Genomic DNA, 21403 nt, shown 5'->3' on the forward strand with positions numbered 1-21403 from the left:
TGCTCTTCCATTAAAAAAAATTCTAAATAGTATCCTTACCTCCTTTTTTGTTACTCCTTGGTTTCCTAAAATGTAATATCTTAATATCCCAGTTCTGTTGTCTACCATAACCTTTGGTTTGGAAGTAAATATCTGATCATTTTAACAGAAAAAAAGAGCCAATTTTAGTTTAGGGACAGTTTTATAGAATCTCATGGCCCTAATTTTCAAGAACTCTTTGAAAACATAACTCTAAGCACAATCACCATTAAAAATAATAACTTTTTCCCTTAGGAAATTTCTTTTCATGATAAGAAAATAGAGATTATTGTTATAACAAAGAATAATTACTAAAAGCAGTAAGGTAAGAGCAATGAATGTGAGGGGAAAAACAAAAGGTAAGATTGCAGATTACAGCCTTGATTTTAACTTACAAACTACTTTTAGAATAAACATATATTAGAAAGTGAATAATATGAACTTGAAATGAGTGATTTTTAAATTCAGAAATTCATTTCATTGCATTTAGCTCAATTTTTTAAATGAACTACTTATTATCTGGCGATTTACAACTTAAGTCCATCCAGGTATTAATAAGAATGAGTCAATACCTTTTCTAAGTTTAAATATACTATATAAAACTAGCGTTTCTTACAAATTAAAAGCACAATGCCCATTTAAATAAAAAGATGGTAGTGGGACTTAAAGGCATGGTACAATTTATTTTACCCAAATTTAAGCTTAGCTTCTTTAAATTAAAAAAAAAAGATATGTCATTCAGTCACTGAAGAACATACACCTCTTATCGTTATTGTTTTAAAAAATTGAAACATTTCTATAAAGTGGTGTTTCTCCAATATGTGTATGCCATAGGGGATGTTAAAATTTCTAAGAAGGCCTCATATAGTCTATTCAGTTCAGAAGTAGAAAGTGTTGTATATTTGAGATTTACACAAGAACAGGGGAATGCTTGACAAAACTTAGTTGTTTAACTGTAAGGACTAAATAGGAAAACAAATCTATCAGTATATATATATTAGATGTGTAGGTTATATGATATAGTATATATTAGAATGTAGATAAACATTTATATTTATATATTATATGTTCGCATACATATTATATGCTATAGATTTATTGTTATACTTTTTTGATAGATTTACATATTATCATGTATGTTATTTTTCTTTTCCCTTTTTTTTTCTATTTATGTTTCCCTGAATTAAATGTGGCAGTATTTAATGCAGGCAAACTAGGCAAGTTTTAAGTAACCTCTCTCTTTCACTTTGTGTGTGTATATATATATAAGTGTTGGCAAGGGAGTCACATTTACTGAAGCTATAATGTTTATCTTCATGTTGAATTGAAAAATCTCAGGAGCTATTCAGTAGAAGTAAAAGATAGATGATAGGTGGTAGAACTCTGTTTTAAACCATAACCCAGGTCCTTAACCCATATTCATAAGGCATTTTAAGATTTTTATATTATAGTTAATTGTAAACGGTGTACAAGTCAGAGAAGGATACATGATCTTATTTACAGTGCACCTTGTGGAAAATTTCCACTTGGTGCATCTTTATTTTTATAAAAATAAATATGCATTGGCTGTGGTTTTTATCTTCAAGTGACAGAATTGCATTACAGGTTTTAAGGATGCTTCTGATTTAGTTTTCTTGAGATTGTCCTTGTACATGAAGCCATCTCTGTTTAGCTCCGTCTTGTCATCAGTCTAGCAAAGATAAACTTGGATTATTATTGGCAGAAGTGTAAGTTTTGAAGTTTCTGCCTTTGTCTTTGTAATTGCTTTATATCTTGCTTACATTAGAAATTCTGATACAGGTGTGAAAGTATCTATTCTTTCTTTTGTAACTGCATCCATAAGTTAATAAAATATGCTCATGAAATACACAGTCTATAAATATGACTGACTGAATAGAAATGGACAGTCATCCACTTCTTAACTTGTTTCAGCCTGCCTCATGGACACTGGGTTTTGATCATTGGTTTTATGGAGCCATTCTTTACTATGGAAAATTAAGTAGGCTTTAATAAAGATTAGACAGTTAAATTATGTTATTGGTTCCATGTTTACATTATGTCTAAGAATCATAAAACATAAATATCAACCAAAAATTAAGTAATTTTAGTAATACTATTATGAAGGATAATTTGAAGTTTACATATACTTTTATAGTTGAAGCTTTGTATTTTTATAATTAGTCAATGATAACTTTATGAGCTAAAAAAGATTCCACTCTGAATAAATAATTCATTATCAGATAAATGGACAAGAAAACATAGCCCTCGTTAGTAGATTTTATGTGCAGTATACCTGTATATCAAAATTCACTTGGTAATACTATTATGCCCAGATAGCTATTTCTGAACTTACAATCTTTATCCTTAAGAAAACTATAATTTAAATTATGTAACTATTAGATAATAAAGGAGATCTGTGGTATATTTATATATATATCTTATTGCTCAAATCAGAATCATCATTGTTATCTAAGCTGGCTATTTGCATGCTAATATTTAGGGTATTTGCTTTTACAGAGGGAATCAGTGTTTGGTAATTCAAGTAAGTGATTTCAGTATCTAAGAGAGAAACTATTATTGATTCCCTTCAATTTTCATATGCTTACTTTACATGTTATATGTCCTACATAGAGATCATTCCTTACAGACTCTGACATGTGCTAAAGAAATGGATTTGATTTATTCCACTTGTTCTTTTGAATTAGTTAAAAAGAAAGTCACATTATTTACCATAACATACGGTAATCATTCAAGAACCCCAGCTTAGCCTTTAGGGATTTTAATAGCAAAGATGTTCATCTCAAAATTAGTCAATATCAGGTTTTACCTGTAATCATATTTACTTTGTACTGAATATACATTTATATAATAAATAAATTGTTTTAGAAGCTCTAGTGTGATATAGTGAAACTTAACTTGGGTCAGCAAACATTAGCATTACTTTTAAGTAAAAATGGAGAAGAGATTCTGTATTCTGACATCCATTCTAAATTGTCTCTGCTATTCATTAAAGATTTCAAGACAATAATAAGAAAATTGAATTTCCTCAGAGATTTTATCATTGGGCTTCTCACAATGGATATGGGAATCTGAAGAGTCTTTATTTAGACTATTTTTGACTGCCGGCTAGGGAGCAATCTTTTGCCACTGGCATATGTTGGTTTATTCAAAGTATATAGTTAACATGCTTATGTAAGAATTTGATCTCCAATTTAGGAGTTACTATATGGGAACTGATGACCTTTGGAGGAAAACCTTATGATGGAATTCCAACCCGAGAAATCCCCGACTTATTAGAGAAAGGAGAACGTTTGCCACAGCCTCCTATCTGCACTATTGACGTTTACATGGTCATGGTCAAATGTAAGACTGAAAAATAATTTTATCATCACTATCGTCATTCTTAGTAAAGTAATAGTACAGATTAATCCACCTGTGTAATGTCTCTGGCTGTTGAACAATACAAAAGTTAAAAAACAATTATGAAAGGAGCAAGTGAACATGTTTGCTGCGATCATTTTCAATAAGACGCAGTATGCTTCCATGCTATGAAGTCAAAATTATGACTTACTCTTGTTACTCATTTAATTGATTCTTATCATTTCCATGACAATCAAATTGTCTCTCATAGTAAGTAATCATGGTAATGTTAGTCATCTTTACCAGAAAATAGCAGAGTAAACAAGTAATCTAAATATAAAGAAAGCAGGCTTGAAACAGCTAGTTTAAAAAAATGAATTAAATGGAAACAGGTTTACCAGTTTTAGTCAGCAGGAAATTAGCAGGGTAGAATGGGAAGTGAGAAGACGTGAATCTACATTGAACAAAAAAGGTTATGAATGTTTACTCTTTTTTCGATTTGATCATTTGTTTATATCTAACTCTCTTACTTTTCTTTCTCCTTTCTATGCCCTGGACACAAATGTATTATAAATGTGTTTTGGAAGCCTAGGCTCTTAATTTAAATAGAATTAGGGAAGCCTCTGGAGTTGCCAACTTAATTTAAGTGAGATTAACATTCAACAATCTTTCTTGTGTAATCTGAGGTTTTCCCCTTTTGATTTGCACAGGGTTAGCAAAGAAACAAACTGGTGAAGGTGAATAAGCATCTTATTAATAAGAGACTTTGGACCCAGGTCTACTCAGATTTATATTCATGACATGTGTGATACATTCTGACAGTGAGGAAAGAAATAAAAAATGTGCTTTCTAGTTCAGGTCAGCATGCCCTTTTCTCTAAGCATAGTTCTATTTACTCAATATTTAGTTAAAAAGAAACTGATACCTCACTGTGAAGTTAACCTTTTTAGTTCCAATAGCTCCAAAAACACCTATTTTTTTCATTAGTGTCTTGGCATTTTTTAGTGGATGCATCTAGAATATGGAGCATTTGAGCTTTGTTAGGAGAGGAAAAGGAATCAGGTGATATTAATGATACATAGCATGCTACCAACTGACTTTCCAGAACAAGAATAAAAATTGAACTCCCAGAAAAAGGAGAAACAGCTTTATAGGATCAAATATTGTTCAACAGTCATCCAGGGGAGAAAGTTTACACATGTATGCATTATATAATTTGATCCCATAATTAGCATAAAAGATGATTCAGATACTTCATTTAGATATGTTGAAGAAATAATGAAAACTCAAGAAAACATTTTACATACTAGGGAGATTTTAATTTTGCCTTTAGTTTTAATACCTAAAAAAGGGGTCATTTGGCAAGAAAATCAAGGAAAGCTTGGTGCTTTTATTCTTGTCATTTCATCAGCTAAACAGAGCCTGGGGAGATAAGACCTTCTTTATCTAGACTACCAGCTAAATAATAATGCATACCTTGAAAATTGCTGGTAGTATTTTTATGCTGGAAAGGCTAGTACTAAGATAAGCTAATGGCTATTGCTGAACAAACATTACCAATCACTTTGCATTAGTTTTTTTTCCCACCAGGGAAAAAGTAATAAGAAAGTTGTTTTCTATTTCTTATTCCCTGTTGTTTTGGTCTACCTCACTGTAATCAAAAAAGACCTTTATTCCATGTTACTTCTGACACAAAATGATAAATTGTTTTCCAATCACCTCTTTCATAGTCATCAAAGAAAAGTTTAAAAACAAAATTCTCTCTACACCTAAGGAAAAAATACCTGAGATTCTTTAAGTTCCTATAGTTAGCCTGGGTTATATTTTCTAGGAAGGAATTAATCTTCAATTGGGTCAACAAAATAAAAGGTTTATGTTACTCCACAGTGTATTACATTTAGTTATGAATATCAACAAATCGATTGAGATAGACTCTTGCCTATTGTATTACTTCATTAGCTTTCTTTGTTTTTTGTATTATTATTGTTAAAACAATTTTTTTCAAACTTAGAATGTACTTTCATAAAACTTCCATCCCACTTCTTCCTAATCATGGATGGAGTGACTCTCTGATTGCATGTGAATTTCTAGGCTGGATGATTGATGCTGACAGTAGACCTAAATTTAAGGAACTGGCTGCTGAATTTTCGAGGATGGCTCGAGACCCTCAAAGATATCTAGTTATTCAGGTGAGTATTTGACTTAGGCTTTTAAGAATATCTCAGTAAAAAATCACTATAAAATATGAGTAATATCTGTATTTTGGAACTCTGGAAATCACCACTCACAAATCAATTAACTAAGGAGAATATCACATAAAATGACTGTGGAAAAGAGCCTTTAACTTGACGTCAAAAACACTTCTAAGCACCTTCTCTCAGTATTCAACTGCCTCTGCTATTGAATAACCGATAACTATGCTTATCCACATACATAAAAAAGTCTTATCATTTTATCTACAAAGTTCTAGCACTCTGCTTTTTATTAACATGTACTAGTCATGTTCATTATTATCATCTTCCTGTTTCAGAATAAAAGCTAGATTTTGTTTTAATCTTGTCCATGATTGAAAACAATGAATTAAAAGTTTCAGTATATTGACAGTTAATTTTGTAGAAAAATATTTTGACATGTTTTGTTTTGTTTCAGGAGGTATACAGTATCCAAGCAATAATTAAGTTTCAAATGAATTGATGTACATATGAATCAAATAACAAGCCAAAAGCACATTTTATATGTAACACTAGAAAAAAGGGACTGGATAATTTAAAACTTGCAATGTATTTCTCTGTGATTATTTTCACCTAAACCATAAACAAATGGACCTTGGATTAGACTGAATTAAGTTTCCTCAATAAAACAAAGTAGCATTTATCTTCATATCAATTGTTTCACATGAAATTTAGAGCCACATTTCAGAAGACAGTGGCTTCCAGATATCTTTTTCCCAAATTAACTTTCATATACAAATTGTAGACCAAAAAATCACATTACGTTGAAAAAATAAAAAATTATATTTAAGAAACAGATGAGGCCCGAAAAATATAACAAGGGCTTTAATATCTCTCCAACCCCCATTTGTTATTTGTCACTTGTGATGTGGTTTCAAATACTGTCACTTTAACACTGTTATGCTACAGAACAAATTATGGAGCCTACCCATTCTGGTAACTCTACACTATCATACCAATCAAATAAAATAAAGATTGATAAGTCAGTTGTCTTTATTATGTGTTCTTAAAATCACAGCCCAATGCCATCTTGGCAATGAAACCTACATTATTCTCAGATCTGAAATGGATTATGCTTTCCTCAAAACAGCCATAGGATTCTGCTTTATTCATCTCTAATGGCATCTATCTCATTCTTTGTGTATTAAATTTATTTATCTTACACTGTCATATCTAAGTATGTTATTGGTCTCTTTATGGCTGTCAGTTATGCAAAAGAATTTTTTTTAAGAGTGCATGAGTTTTCAACTACTTGTTTTGATTTCATATGTATTTGCTGCAGAGGCCACCTATTTAAGATGAAGGGAAGAATGACTTTTTTATGTGTCTGATGGACAATCTTTTAGGGTGATGATCGTATGAAGCTTCCCAGTCCAAATGACAGCAAGTTTTTTCAGAATCTCTTGGATGAAGAGGATTTAGAAGATATGATGGATGCTGAAGAATACCTGGTCCCCCAGGCTTTCAATATCCCACCTCCCATCTATACTTCCAGAGCAAGAATTGACTCAAACAGGGTAAGAAGTAATGATATACCACCTCCCATATTATTTATGAAGAACTAAATATTGCAAATATATGGTATGCACTAATTAGTATAAAATAATTATCTAGTAGTTCAAATCAGTGTGATTCCTAGATTAAAACATACCTTACCAACAAAAGATATGCCAAGCTTACCATATGCAGTTAATTTTGGAAGACAGGAATGGATAATACAATATGTTTTCTGAAATATCTTCAAGAGCTCAAAAGGAGTAAGGTTTCTCTGTCTTAATTTAGTTGAAACAAATTTTAATTTAAAATATCTACAACCAGTTCAAACTAATAAAACTGTACATGTTTATAAATAAATAAAAATTCTTGCCAAGATAGGCTTTCTACTTCTCTTTCTTAATCAGATGATATGACTTATTAGTCAAGAGGTAATACAAATATAACTCTTTCACTCAAGAGACATTAAATATTTTTTTATCAACTTGAAATAGAAAAAGAAAACTGTGCAGTCCTTTGAACTAAATCAATCATATTGGGAGGGCTGCTGAATTGTTTCTAAGATATATATTTAAGTTTTACAAAAAGCTTCTGAAAATAATTTATATTTCATTTTAAATAAGTCCACTCTATATAAATACCACTTTTTCTCTGAAAACTGTCAATCCATATTTCATTCATTTGCTTATCTTTAAAAATTTATTCACTGTTCATTCAACATGCATTGAGTACCTCTGCATGGAAGGCATTATTAGACACTGAGATTCAGAGAGTTTTGGCCTAACTCCTGACTTCATGAAGTGTCCTGGTTAATGACTGAGTCACACAGATACAGAGACAGAGTACAGCATAGTAAATGTCATAATTAAGTGTTCATTGGCCATTATGGAGCATGGAGAAGCAGTAAAATAATGTCTGTAATCAGTTTCTTCCATTGATAAGACATAAGCATGATGCTTAATATTTTTCTGAAAAGCAATTATTTTCTCTTGGACTCCTCCTCCATCTAAGAATATTATCCATAGCTCATGGCAACAAGCATCCTATTTGTCTTGACCTGTTTGTCTTGACCTTGTCAACTTGCTGCTCATTCTCTGAAATGAAGTTACTTGTTTTATTTCAGTTCGACAGCAATAATAAAATAGTACTCATCTAGTATTTACTATGTGTCAACACATATATATTAAGTCTCTTAATCCTTATGACAACCCCACGAAGATCCATTATTATTATCTCTGTCTTACAAATGAAGAAATTTGTCACAAAGTTAAATGATTTGAATGGTCATAGAGTTAACCAGTAAAAGACCAGGACTGTAAGCAGTACATCTCTATGACACATAACATTGCCTCAAAGTTATTTTCAGAGCATAGAACATGTTGTTTTCATGATATGATTATTTTTCTCAAGATCTGAGAAACACATTGTTTGGGAAACTCCCCAGGTGATTTCCTTATAAAATGCATCCCCTAATCTACCTCATACCTTTTGCCCACTTACTCCCAGTTAGAAAGTCTAATATAGAAAGAGGCAAAGATAGAAACCTCAAATTTTTTCCTGCTATAAAAAATATGTTGTTGCAGCCCACTGGAGAGGCAATAACAAAATATTTAAAAATTCAATCAGTTGATAGATATTGAACATCAGTCTTGTTCATTGGAAGGAGTAAAGTCTTTAAGGTATGTAAAAGAAGCACAATTTTTTCCCCTGTACACTTGGCATAATGGACAAATTATAACTTAAGTATTCATAATAATTTTATGCTACGAATGTATTACTTTTTTTAAAACAGGGAAATTTCAAAATATAGTTTTCCTTCCTTAACATGAAATGCTATTAAAGGCCAACAGCTTAAATCTCTTTGTATTCATAAGGATTCTCAAATTCCAACTTTCTGTTCATATTAATTTATGCTCAATGCAAGGAATTCCTAATAAGGGTTAGAGTTAACTAAATGGAATTAGTGAGAAAAAGTAGAAGCCACATGAGGAATTATTTGGTTTTAAGTTATCATTTCTTATTCCACATTATTATTTAAGCAATGTTATCTATAGATTTCTTTTTATTTCTTCAGATTCTTATTAAAAGAATTGTGTTTAAATACCATTTTAGTTTCAGGAATTAAAAAGCCTTATTACATTTCAGGCATTAAAAAAGCCATCTATATCTTCCTATTTAAAAAAATCTGGCTTTATGTAACTTTTATGGTAATTTCTATTTTGTGCAAATGCTATTTGCTCCCCTTCTTAGCTAGAAAGCGAAGTTATTTCTAGTTAGAAAATAAATTACTTCAATTTTGGTCTCTGTGGCAAATTTACATGGTAAGGGAACATCTTAAAGTCTAATCAAATAATCAAAAGCTTCTTGAACATGCTTGTTGAACTTTTAAACAAACAAACAAAAAATTTCAGTTTTAAATACAGACTCCCCAACTCATTACCTGAGAAGCTTTAGGTCATCTTCTTAATATCTTTACAACTCTGTTTCCTTATTTGTAAATAGTACTTATATGATTGCTAGGCAATTTTTTTTTAAAGTACAGAGTATCTGAATTGCTGGGCAAATACTTATTACTCTTTTTATAGAATCACCCAGATTTCACTTTTGCTTGTTCCCTTATCAGTATCACAAGTAATTACATTCTCTTGTAGGGTTTTCTACGTATCTTTGAAAAAACTGTTTATGCAATCAGTACTTGACAAGCAAGTTATTTCAGCTAATGTCTTGTTACAGAAAATAAGTTACAGAAGTCATTTCTTCTACCATTATTTTATTTCAAATTCCATATGTACTTTAATGAATTATAAGTTTAAAGCAATGAGTCAATTCAAAATACGGTATTGAAATTTAGCAAGTTGATAGATATAAATCAAGTAATGCTAGAAAAATCTAATGTATAGCTGTTGTTATTATAGATGGATACCTTTTGGTATCTCAAATATGTTTATAAAAATAATATACCAAAGCTTTTACAATAGTACGATATAAATAGGAGAACATGAGAAGCCATCTAACTTCTGTAAACTTGGTTCTGTACATCTGCAAAATGAAGATTTAAAAATAATTCCTCTCAGAATATTGTGAAGATTAACTTTTCAGTATTATCTAAACATGGTACTTATTGATGGATGGGTAGCAGATGCTTAAGAGTGTGGAAATAAATGAAGACCAATCAAATGAGAAAAGCAAAGACTCTTTATTCAGAGCTCACTGTGGCCAGGGAGTCAGCCATTCATGGTCTCTTGTGTTTTGGCAGAGACTCAAAGGCAGACAGAGGAGTGGGAAAGCTTTATAATGGAGAAAAAGGAGAGCTTCAAGTATGCCCTCACTGGAGGCTGCTGGTGTGGAGGCTGTATGAAGAGGTTAATTAGAAGCAGGACACCCTATCTTACTGGTTAGGATGCACATTTGTCTTTCTCTAGCAGGTCCTAAATTGAAAGTGACAGCAAAAATTAGGGAAGCCATTAGTTATTAATCAAGTCCTAGCCATTGGGGCCAATTGTTAGAGAAGTTATTGTGTACCTTTCTGGATTGCTACTATAGATAACAATTGGCTTCCTTCAAGACTGATTAATAGCAGATTGGCTCCCTAGCTATTTATTGTAGGTATGGTTTCCTGGGCAGGCTGCCGTAAGTTGTGGATGAGACTTGTATTTTTAAGTACAATCCAGCCATTGTCCATTTGTACATTCAGTGTATCAATAGGTTTTAGGTTTCATTGCTGCCTTTCTACTCTCATAATATATTTATTTAAATACATACTACTTGATGTTTTCAGGTAAGTGTTCAGTAAGGTTTTGGAATTTCTGCATAGATATTTTTCTGTTAATGTGGATACATTTTGTTTTTTTCTTTTGAGTTACCTAGACTTATGTTTGTTTGGTACAATGAATTGTATATGAAATGCAACATCAGTGAATAAAAATAGCTAATACATTGATGTGGCTAAAGAGATTTTAGCTTTATCAACATTAGAAAATTTAATTAAATGTTAAAGCATCCATGCATTTTTGTAGAGGATGATATGGTTGCAGGATTGTTCAGTCATTTGTGATAAGTAGTTTTAAAGATTTAATGTTCTACCTTTTTCAAAACACAACAGCTAACTCTCAGTTATCCAGGCCAAGGAAAGACAAAGGAATTGTAGCTACTGTACATGGAGCAGGTGATCACAATAGCTGTATCATTACAATTTCAACTTTTCTCCATTTAATTTTCTGTTATGAAATAATTAGATGAATCAATTTGTATTTTTTCTTCTCCTTATTGCTCTTTATCTTCTAGGATGGGTATATAAATGAGTTGAAAAATGAATAAAATGTAAGCAGATAAATTGAGACATGAAGAAGAATAAAGGAGTTTCATGTCTCAAAAATGTGATCACTTTCTAAATAATTGAGTGAAGGTTGAACATTCAGCTGCTCAGAAAATATGATTCTATAAATTTAATTCTGTTCCACTATCACTTTACCCTCAGATTAGATTGCATAACTTTGATAAATATATTTTAGTAAGATTACCACACACATTGTAATTACCTTTGAGATATTAACTTGTTCATCTCTAAACAAAGAATAAGAATAAATACTAGAAATCTTTGTTCTCCCCTATAGGATTTATGATATTGTGCTATATATGTTTCCTAATGATGTAAAAAACATAGAAGAAATTCAAGCAAAATGAGAATGCAGAAACAATGATGTTGATGTCATTCTCCATAATGACATTTGAAAATATGAGTCTCAATTGGGTTTATTTTTACAGTTCAACAAATCTAAATCATGACTTCTTATTTTATGAAATAATAAAAATCATAATATAAGCTAAAATGTACTGAGTGCTTACTATAACCCAGGTACTATGCTGTTTTGAATTAACTATTCCAGTTGTATTTCCCAAAGCCCTATGAGATAGGTATTAATATCTCATTGTAAGAATTAAGAAAACTGAGCTGTGTTAGAGGTTAGTTAACTTAGAGATTATAAGGGACAGAGCTAGAAATGGAGTCTAGCTGTCAACCATGCCACATGAAGCTCTATTCCTAAAATAACAGAGGGGCTACGAAAGGAAGTACCTCATTTCAAGTTGCAATTAAACTTAATGCTGTCTATGGAGCTAACACTTTTCATTCACTTAATGGTAAGTGAATAAAAAAGGCTTAAGTTGGATGTCAGGAATCTCACATTCTAGAACTACCTGTAAGTTCCTTCTAACTTTAAAATTACCTTATCATAAAATGACTTTTCCAACTAATTGTTTTATTTTATGCATTATAGTGTCTTCTAGAGAATATTTAATTGGAAAATGACCAAAAGCATTTAAGTTACCTCTACACAACTTTTTTTTTTCCTTAAGTAATTGAATATAGGAGAGAAAAACCTAAGGACATGAGTTAAGGAAGCATCTCACAGCTAAATGATGTAGTGGGAGAATTTTGTGATGATATAACAAGGTTACTCTGGTTGCAATTTACCAAGGATCAATATCAATTCTAACAACAGCAGCTACTTGACGATAAAGGATAATAGTCTCAGGATATTGGTTTTACATTTCTTCCAAAATATGTCAAGGATTCCTGCAGGGTATCCTTGATATGCTTCTTTTTGTTTTGTTTTTTAAAATTATTTATTTTGTTTTGTTTTCATCTGTTAAGCCGGAAGGAGCTCTTCTTACTACAACATTACATATCGCTAGGTATTTTTTGTCCCAGAGTGTTCCCCATCTAAGTAGTAGTCTTTTAAATTGTTTAATTTATCATGATGAAAGAGCAAATGAATTAATATGTTGCATGTTGATCATAGGCTTGGCACTGTGTCTGGCAATGAGGTACAGAGTTGCAAGAAAAATGCTCTACCTAAAAAGAGTTTATATTCTAATTAAGGAGATAATATTCTGAGAGCAATATGCCAGGTATTATAGGAAAAAGACAAAGGAAACCAAATCAGCTTAAAAGGCTGTAACAAGTCATTTTAGCTGTATCTTTAAAGGTTGGTGAGGATCTAGCTTGAAACAGAATTAGAGTTTTGGAAGGGCAGGTCTGAAATGGGTCAGAAGAAAGGCAAAATGCAAAACCAAGCAAAAAAAACCTGACATGAACAAAGACAAGAAGATGTGTGTTTAATTTTACTTTTAAAATCCTAGTTTTGATCATGTGTCTACACTGATTATGATTGAGAACTCTTTTATGTCATCAGCGGAGGTAGGATGAGCCTTCTCCCAATTTTCTTATTTTCTGTCATTGTTGTGGAGGCTTACTACATGATTTTGATCTCTCTTGCTTTTCATTAATACCATCCAGTTTAAACAAAACCCTTTTTTGGCCTTTCTGAAAAAAAGCTTTCAAATTCTTATCTTCTGTTTCTCTTTCCATGACTCTAAGTTCGTTCCTCCTCACTTCATAGGAATTACCACCACAATGTCGCCCTGACATCCACTTTTTTTTTTTTTGCATATGCGCTCAATTACTAAATACAGCTTTTACCTCGTAGCGAATGAACGACATTATTACTGAATATTCCAAGTGCCTGATCATTTGTCAGTGCTAATTCTTTTTCTTTTTTTTGTCCTCTTCTAGTTAGAGTATACCTATCACATTCATCAATGGCATAAACCTGAATGATATATGTTATATTAGATCTCTCCTTATATGGTATATAATCCTATTGCCACCAACAGTTGAAGGATTTTTGAACATTTATCCTAGGAAGTGCCATGGTCATTCCAGTAGACTGTCATGGCAATTTATTTTCTATTACTTTCTAGCTCTCATGCACAAAATTGTCCAGAACTGCAAGCATTATGCCAACATTGATCCCTTCCAAAATATAGATCATGTTAGTACTTTCTGTTTAAGTTTGGAGGTGTAGGTTGGGTAGTTGATGTATTTTAACAAAGAGCTATCTCTCCTTATGCATTATAGATCTCTTTTTTTCCCTAAGTGAGAACATAATATCAAACTGAATTTGTTTATCTTTCCAAGTTCTTGGAAATTTAAGGTATATCAAAAATGGTTCTGATCATTCTGATTTTCCACTGACTTGAGAGTATCCCTCACCCTCTCAAATGATTAAATTTTATGTAGCAAAATATCAAGTGATCTTTCTGTCCAATGTCTTTTCTACCAGCAACTTCTTTAAAATCTAGATATATTATTTTAGTTACACTACTTTTTGTAAGCCTTGCTTCTCTTTTACAAAGTACCTTTTTTCACCCTTTTTCCATTGCTCTCATTTTATTTCTTTCTGACTTCTTTGGGATTTTTCATAGAATTTAGATCATGATGTCCTGTTAAACATAATTGATAAACTCCATATATAATGCCAGCTCTGGATTCTTCATTTAATCCTGTATTTGGGAATTACAAACAAAATAAACTATTCATCTTCATCAATTTCTTAAGTAAGAAAGATAATTTTTTGACTTCATTCTCTAGTCGTATCTCCAGGTATTATAAAAATCACTTCTGGCAGATCTGGACTCTGGCTAGTACATCTTTGTTGTAGAACATTATAATTTCCCCTAGAGCTGTTTCTTATTCTTTAGAGAAGCTGCTTTTTCTGTCGGAAATGATTATCTATAGTCCCATCAACATTTTTCTTCATAATAAACATTATTCTTATTCCTTCTCTTTCCAATCTAAAAAAAAGTTTAGTCCTCCATATTTATAAAACTAAGTGCCATTGCCTATCAATGTGCACTTGCATATGAAATAGAGATAAAATATTTCTTAGAGCATAGTAAGTCTGAGTGATTTCCCCCATACACAGGCTGAAGTGGCAACAAGATATTTAGAACTTCCCAGCCTCAAAGTTGATGGAGGAAAAGAGATTGGTAGTAAACTTAAGACAAAATTTTAAAGCAATACATTATTTTCTATACATAAATTTCATGCAGACACCAAGATTCTCCTAACCCTACTGAAAACATAAACTTCTTCTCTCTCATTTACCACTGCCTTTTACTTCCTTTCCCTGCCTCTGGATTTTCGTTTCAACTAGGCTTCCCTTGACTAGAAATATAACCAGTGTGGTTTGTCCTTGGCCCAAGTATATAGGTCAACTATAAGTATAGCAATTTTCAATATGGACATGCCCCATTGGAGTATGAGGTGGACGCATAAGTAATTATATATTCATGGCGTGTCTGAGAGAGAAGGGGTCTTAAAGGCTGTCTAGTACAAATAATCTCATTTTACAAATATGTAAACTGATACTGGAAAATATAAAACCCAAGCTCGGTGCCCTTTGCTTTTGGGGGAGAGATGGAGGGGAGAGATGGGAAGCCATGCTCTAGTCTCTCATGTCTGAGTCTAACATTCAATCCTCTATTGGTTCTGTCTGCATTTTACTGGTCCAAACCATGGAAATGATGATTAGACTTCAAGTCTAATGAGATTCAGCATCAATTGATTTAAAAGGCTCCTGCTGGAATTGCGATGAGAAGCCATAGACCCTTCTGCTGTTTGCCTCCGCTGTTTATTCTTCTGTGAGACTTCCTGTAATCAAGAGTTAATGGAATTGATAGAACTAAGACTGAAATAAGAAAATGGGGAGAATAATATCTGTATTGGGATTCAATAATTGCCTGATTGAAGATAAAATGATTTGTACAAGTTTCACAAGTGTTTCCAAATTTTCAATCATAAACCTAAATATAACTATCATGTATTGATCACATATTTATGTGTTAGGCTCTGCTGTGAGCTTTTTCATTTATACCCTTAATCTTCACAACAAGGGACAGCATTACTGTTCTCACTTTACAAAGGCAGAAGCTAAAGGTGGGGGGGCAAAGCCGTTTTGCTCAGACTTCCAGCTTGTATGGTAATCAGTGAAATTTGAATCTATATCTCTCTGGTCTATAGTCTTAACTACATGCTTAACTATGCTCTTAACTCCCAATCTTCATTTAGTAAAAGAACACACAAAGTAAATATATCACCTCCAATAAATAATCATTAAATAAAAAATAAATAAAAGCATTATAATTATTCAAATAAAGTTCATTAAAATAGTTGGTACAGAGCTCTAGTTTCTTTTATTTGTTCTTTCAATATTTGGGACAATCTTTATGAAATCTTCTTTTATTCTAACTTGCAAAGTAATATTTCAAAATTACCCTCACCCCTTCTTGAATCCTTTGATTATTCAAAGTCCACTAAAAGCAATAGAATTATAAAATCAGACAGTTACTTTCATTTCTGGGAAATTCTGAAAAATAAGTGATAGCTGACTAATGTTTTAAAGTTTACAAAGTTGACATATATAGCATTTTGTTCTTATGCCAGAATCCCAATTATATAGTAACAAACTCCCTGACTTAGTAAACTACTTAATGACTCGGTTAGGAGCTTGGTAACTCCAAGATCCAAACCTGTGTTAGGTCTTCAGTCTCCAAACTGAGTGACCTATGTATCAAATAATGATTCATTTGAAAGAACTTCTAGTAGTCATCATTGCTTGTAGCTTCTTATCAGTGCAGGAGTCGGACACTGCCAAACAGATTCTGCCTGTTTAAGGATGTTCTGGTGTTAAAGAACATTTCCGTGATCTTTATGACATTATTTTGCACTTGAGCAATTTGTCAGCTCTCCTAAGAAGCCCTTTTGAGCAACCAAAAGAGATTTCCTTCCTTTTTTATTCAAAAGTGCAAAAAAGAGCTAGGAAAGGAAACAGAGGAGGAAGGAGCACCTAGAGATGATCCCTAGATTTGGAATGGTAATTCGTGTTTTATCTAAATCATTTAGGTGATTATTATTTAGTATTATTGCCACAAGATTCTCAACTCTGATGTACATTCTTGGAAACACCTCATCAAGAAGCCTATTCTTTACTGTACTAGACCTGGAGAGCACAATTGTGAGTTCCTTTACCCTTTACACAATGGATTTGGGAGATCATCATCAACTTTGTATTCATATGTTGTGGAGATTATTTAATTTATGTGTGTCTGTATTTATTTATTTATTTTTACAAATCCTTCTTTGTCTGCCAGAGCTCCGTGTTCAGGCCAGCCTGTCAGGATGATTACTCCTGCAAAGGCTTGAGAGTGATGTTCTATTTCCTTCTCAATAAGGATTGATGGCATTTTGAGAGGTTCAGAATATCCTTTGATTACTCCATGAATGGGATCGGAGGAGATGGCTGTGGATAGTGGGGGGTGGGCTTGCTCATCAGCTTTCCTTTGTGCACTTTCTGCAGTTGAACGTGCCCTAATCACAAGCATCTTGTGTTTCACTCTCTTTCCTCACTCACCTGCCCAAATGAGAAGTTTTCCTTTTCAGTTTGGAATTCTGACACACCGGAGTGTTCTAAAGAGAGGCTAATTTGTGCTCTGTAGCTTTCACTCAGACACTGTAAATGCATGACTGTGGACTAGGCTCTCATCACACCTGAGAAAAAGCTGGCTTGAGAGATGGGTAGACCAGCATGGGAAAAATTCAAAATACTATGACTGTACCTCTTGCTGCAAAATGTGTTCTACGTGATGAAAGGAGCGCTGTAAATCAGAGAGGGAAGGTAATTAGAAGTTTAATTCACAACCAATTAGGTTTCCTTTTTCTAACAATAATCATAGGCATTGTTTAGCAACATAGATACTTAATTATTTGCTGTCCCTGGAAAAAAAATAATGTTTAAAATTTATAGCATATGGGAGGTGTAAGATGTACATAAGTCAGACTCATTTCAAGTATAGCATCAGTTCTTTTTAGTTGGAACCATCTCATAAGTGTCTGAGATGATTCAAAAAATAATATGTGGTATCTGTTATCACTTATGTGCCAAGTGTCATAGTGTTTAATATTTGTTAGTTTATTTAATCTTCTGGAAACCCTATGAGACATTTACTATCACTTATTTTGCACATGAGGAAACTGAGGCACAGTTATTAAGTGATGAGATGAGTATAAAGAATTTTGACTTTTTGCATTTTTTAAATCATTAAATTCCTAATAAATGTTAATTTTACCTTTAAGGAACTATCTGAATAGTCTTACTAGTAGCTGTTCATCCACTAATTCAGACTTAGAAATTTTCACTCACCTCTTTCAAGTAACAGGTTATTTCAGGCAGATATCAAAGAGCATTTATTTATTCAATCATTTATTCACTGCACAAAGATTTAATGAGGTACCTACTATGCATCTCACCTCATGATTGCCTACTGGGTGATACATCCAGTCCTGCCCTCAAAAAATATGTAGGTAAATAACTAGGCAATAAAATATAATGAGAAAAGCATAACAATAGGGACAGAGAATGCACCAGGGGTCATTTGAACAAATTGGTATTTTCAAGTGGGGAAGTAAAAAGAACAGATTTGCTTCTAGTGAGAAAATTCTGGCAGCTTTTTGAAAGATGAGCTTAAACAGAGATTGATTATCTCCTGAAACAAAGGAGATAATGCATAAAATTCAATCTAAATGATGGTTTTGAGATAGAATTAATGGAATTTGAGTGCCAGTTGGATGTTGCAGTGTGAATGGAGAGAGAAGTTAAGGTGATAGCAAGATTTCTAACTGGGAGCTTGAGAGAGTGAGAAGATAACATTATTATTGGTGTATGAGAATAGAGGATGCAGAATAAGGAAATTAATATTTTGGAACAGAAGTAGATAAATCCATTAGGAATGTGTGTCCAGAACTCCAGTGGAGTCAAGTCTTTACTTTGAAGCTATGATTATTCTTGATTCATAACATATTGTTATGTCCTTTTGGAGAACAGTTTCAGTAGAAGGTGGAAGTAGCAGAGAATAGAGTTCAATTGACTGAAAGGTAAAGGCAGGAAGTGAGAATTTCTTTGAAAAATTCTGTCCTCTGAAAAGAAGAAAGGAGACAGAATGGGAGCTCAAGAGAAAGATGAGTCAGAGGAAGTTTTCTAGAATAACAGCCATCTGAACATTCTTAGAGTGAAGGAAGCTAGAGAAATCATAGTAACAGAAAATAATAGGCAACAGAGAAATAGGAGTGGAAAAGTCCAGGAAGAGTTAGGGGAAGATAAATTCCCATACATTCAAAAAAAAATTAATTGTAGGTAAAAGAAGATAAGCTTTGGCATGAGGAAATTTGAGAATGAGATTTTAACCTCTCTGCCAGCTGGGGGTTTCTCTTTCTCCTAAGCACTAGGTAAAATTTTATTCATCCTAAAATTTACAGATGGAACACATTCAAACTGCTTCCACTTTCTTTTCGTTTTTTCATTTAATTCATTGCAGGCTCTGGGAGGCAGGGGGAGGAATTGCTTACCAAAGTAATTTCATACACTGACAATGTGTGATACCAGAACACAGGCTCTGAGGTTGACTGTATTTAAATCCAGGCTTCAGTAGTTACTAACTGTGTCAGCCTGAACTGCTTCCTTAACTTCTCAGTTTCCTTTGCTCTAAAATGAGAATAAAATAATATCTACCATTAGGTGGGTATGAAGACTGGTGACATAATACAGGTAAAACACCTCTAACAGAAACAATGAAAAGTCAGCTCCTCTCACTTCCTAGGCTCTGGTTTCCTCATCTGGTGCCTCTCTTTCACATTTCATTGATTCCCATCCTTTTTTTTTTGATATCCTCAATTCAGTCCTTTATTTCATTTCCTGAACACCGATGGAAGAAGGCTTAGTTTGCACCAAGCCGTCATGAGTTTGATAGATTTGGTTGATGATAGAACTAGTGGCCAAGACTAAAGGGTCGCAGCATAAGGAGTAGTCTTCTACTCTCTTACCATTTTCTCCACTCTGTCTTTTTCAGCCTTGTTTTCTCTCAGTTTGATCTGGGGCTTCAAAATTTTCCTTTTCCGTAGTGTGGTAAAATTTTCTGTCTTATCTGAATGAAGCCTTGGCACTTGGTTGATTTACCTTCTACTTCAAAGATACCAAGGTTTTCTTTTTTTTTTTTAGTAATTTTTAACAATGTCCCAAGAGTTGTTTCTCAAGAGGTATGCAGACCAGTTGTAATAACAGGTAATAACAAGTTTTCCATTTCACTATATCTTAGAGATTAAACTTTAGATACCCACCATAGAGACATTTTGATTCTATTCTATTATATAAAGACAAAAATGACGTTTTGTCAGGGAGGAAACAGAAATGTGTTAGGAAACTTAAGAAGACTGGCTAAGGCCTGAGGGAGGATGCAGTATAAGGCACATGAACAAAGACTAACAAGGAACTAGTAAATCTAAGACCCACCAAATGCAGAAAACATGGCTTTTCAGAGGCAGTACTATACTGAAATGCATGATTGTACAGTTGCACCAAGGGCACTGTGGGCTAGGGAGAGAGAAATGTTTGCTATGTCAAGAGCCGAGAACTGGTAGGACAGCTGCACCACAATAGTATCCAGGCTGGAGCAACAAAAGATTGTATTGAAAATCAATAAAGTAATTAACCATGCAGTACAGGTAAGTCATTTGCTACGAAATCTATTTGTCAGTATCTATCTACCTAATTATGTATATTGTGTTCCTACCATGAAGTGAATGTTATATAGGGTCTTTCTTTGATTACATTCTTCTAAAATATGATGATAACAGAAGTAATGGAGGGGCAGGTACTTTCCCCATTTTAGGGTAAGAAAACTGGGACTCAGAAGGTTGGGAAGCTTCTGACATAGCTAGTAAGTGGCCCAGGATTCAAACCCATATCTAGCTTACTTCAAAGCTCATTCTGGTAAAATAAGTTGTCAAGGAATTAACAGAGGAGCTCAGAAAAGGCAGAACTGATTGAATCACAGAAAGAGGATCAATGATGAATCAATAAAAGGTTCTCAAAGAAAAGTACATTTTTAAAAATTATGTAGCAGGAGTTTTTCCTGGTGATGTTAAGATATACTGTGTGGTAGTTAAAGCATAGTAGAGATAAGATCATAGGCAAGCAAGAAGCTCAGAAATTTTGTGTAGACATTCAGTGGCATTCATGGTGAAAGGGGTTGAGAATGAATCAGGTATCACTGAACAGTCAGACTGATGCTGATGAATGATCCAAGTGTCGGACAGTGACTTCAAAGACGGTAAGTAATAATCACAAGGACCTGTGGAATAATCCATTAGTATGAACCTCAAAAAGAGTCTGAATGAATTTTGAAGAGCTGTGATCTGGAATCTTACAGTATATTAGCACTGGATCTGATGCTTGAGCTGAATCATGGAGTGAACATTTCCCATAGAAAGGATATTCCAAGACAGCCTCGCTGGATGTGTGGCTTGGCTGTTCATGAGCACCAGATTCCTGATAAAGAATAAACTTCTCTGATAAGTGAGGGTAAAGTATAGGCCGATAAAGATTTTGTGGAGCCAGACACATCAC

At 33.0% G+C, this 21403-nt stretch overlaps 1 protein-coding gene across 5 annotated transcripts in view; it reads left to right on the forward strand.

Moving 5' to 3' along the window:
• Window positions 1–21403, forward strand: part of ERBB4 (erb-b2 receptor tyrosine kinase 4) — a 1111691-nt gene that overhangs the window by 1054504 nt on the left and 35784 nt on the right. For all 5 annotated transcript variants that reach the window (XM_073218152.1, XM_073218154.1, XM_073218156.1 and 2 more), the window contains 3 exons: window positions 3235–3381; window positions 5470–5567; window positions 6956–7126. In XM_073218152.1, coding sequence (XP_073074253.1) covers window positions 3235–3381; window positions 5470–5567; window positions 6956–7126 — 416 coding nt within the window. The remainder of the gene's footprint in view (window positions 1–3234; window positions 3382–5469; window positions 5568–6955; window positions 7127–21403) is intronic.

The sequence above is a fragment of the Manis javanica genome, chromosome 12, assembly GCF_040802235.1.
Source record: "Manis javanica isolate MJ-LG chromosome 12, MJ_LKY, whole genome shotgun sequence".
In the NCBI taxonomy this organism is placed as follows: domain Eukaryota; kingdom Metazoa; phylum Chordata; class Mammalia; order Pholidota; family Manidae; genus Manis; species Manis javanica.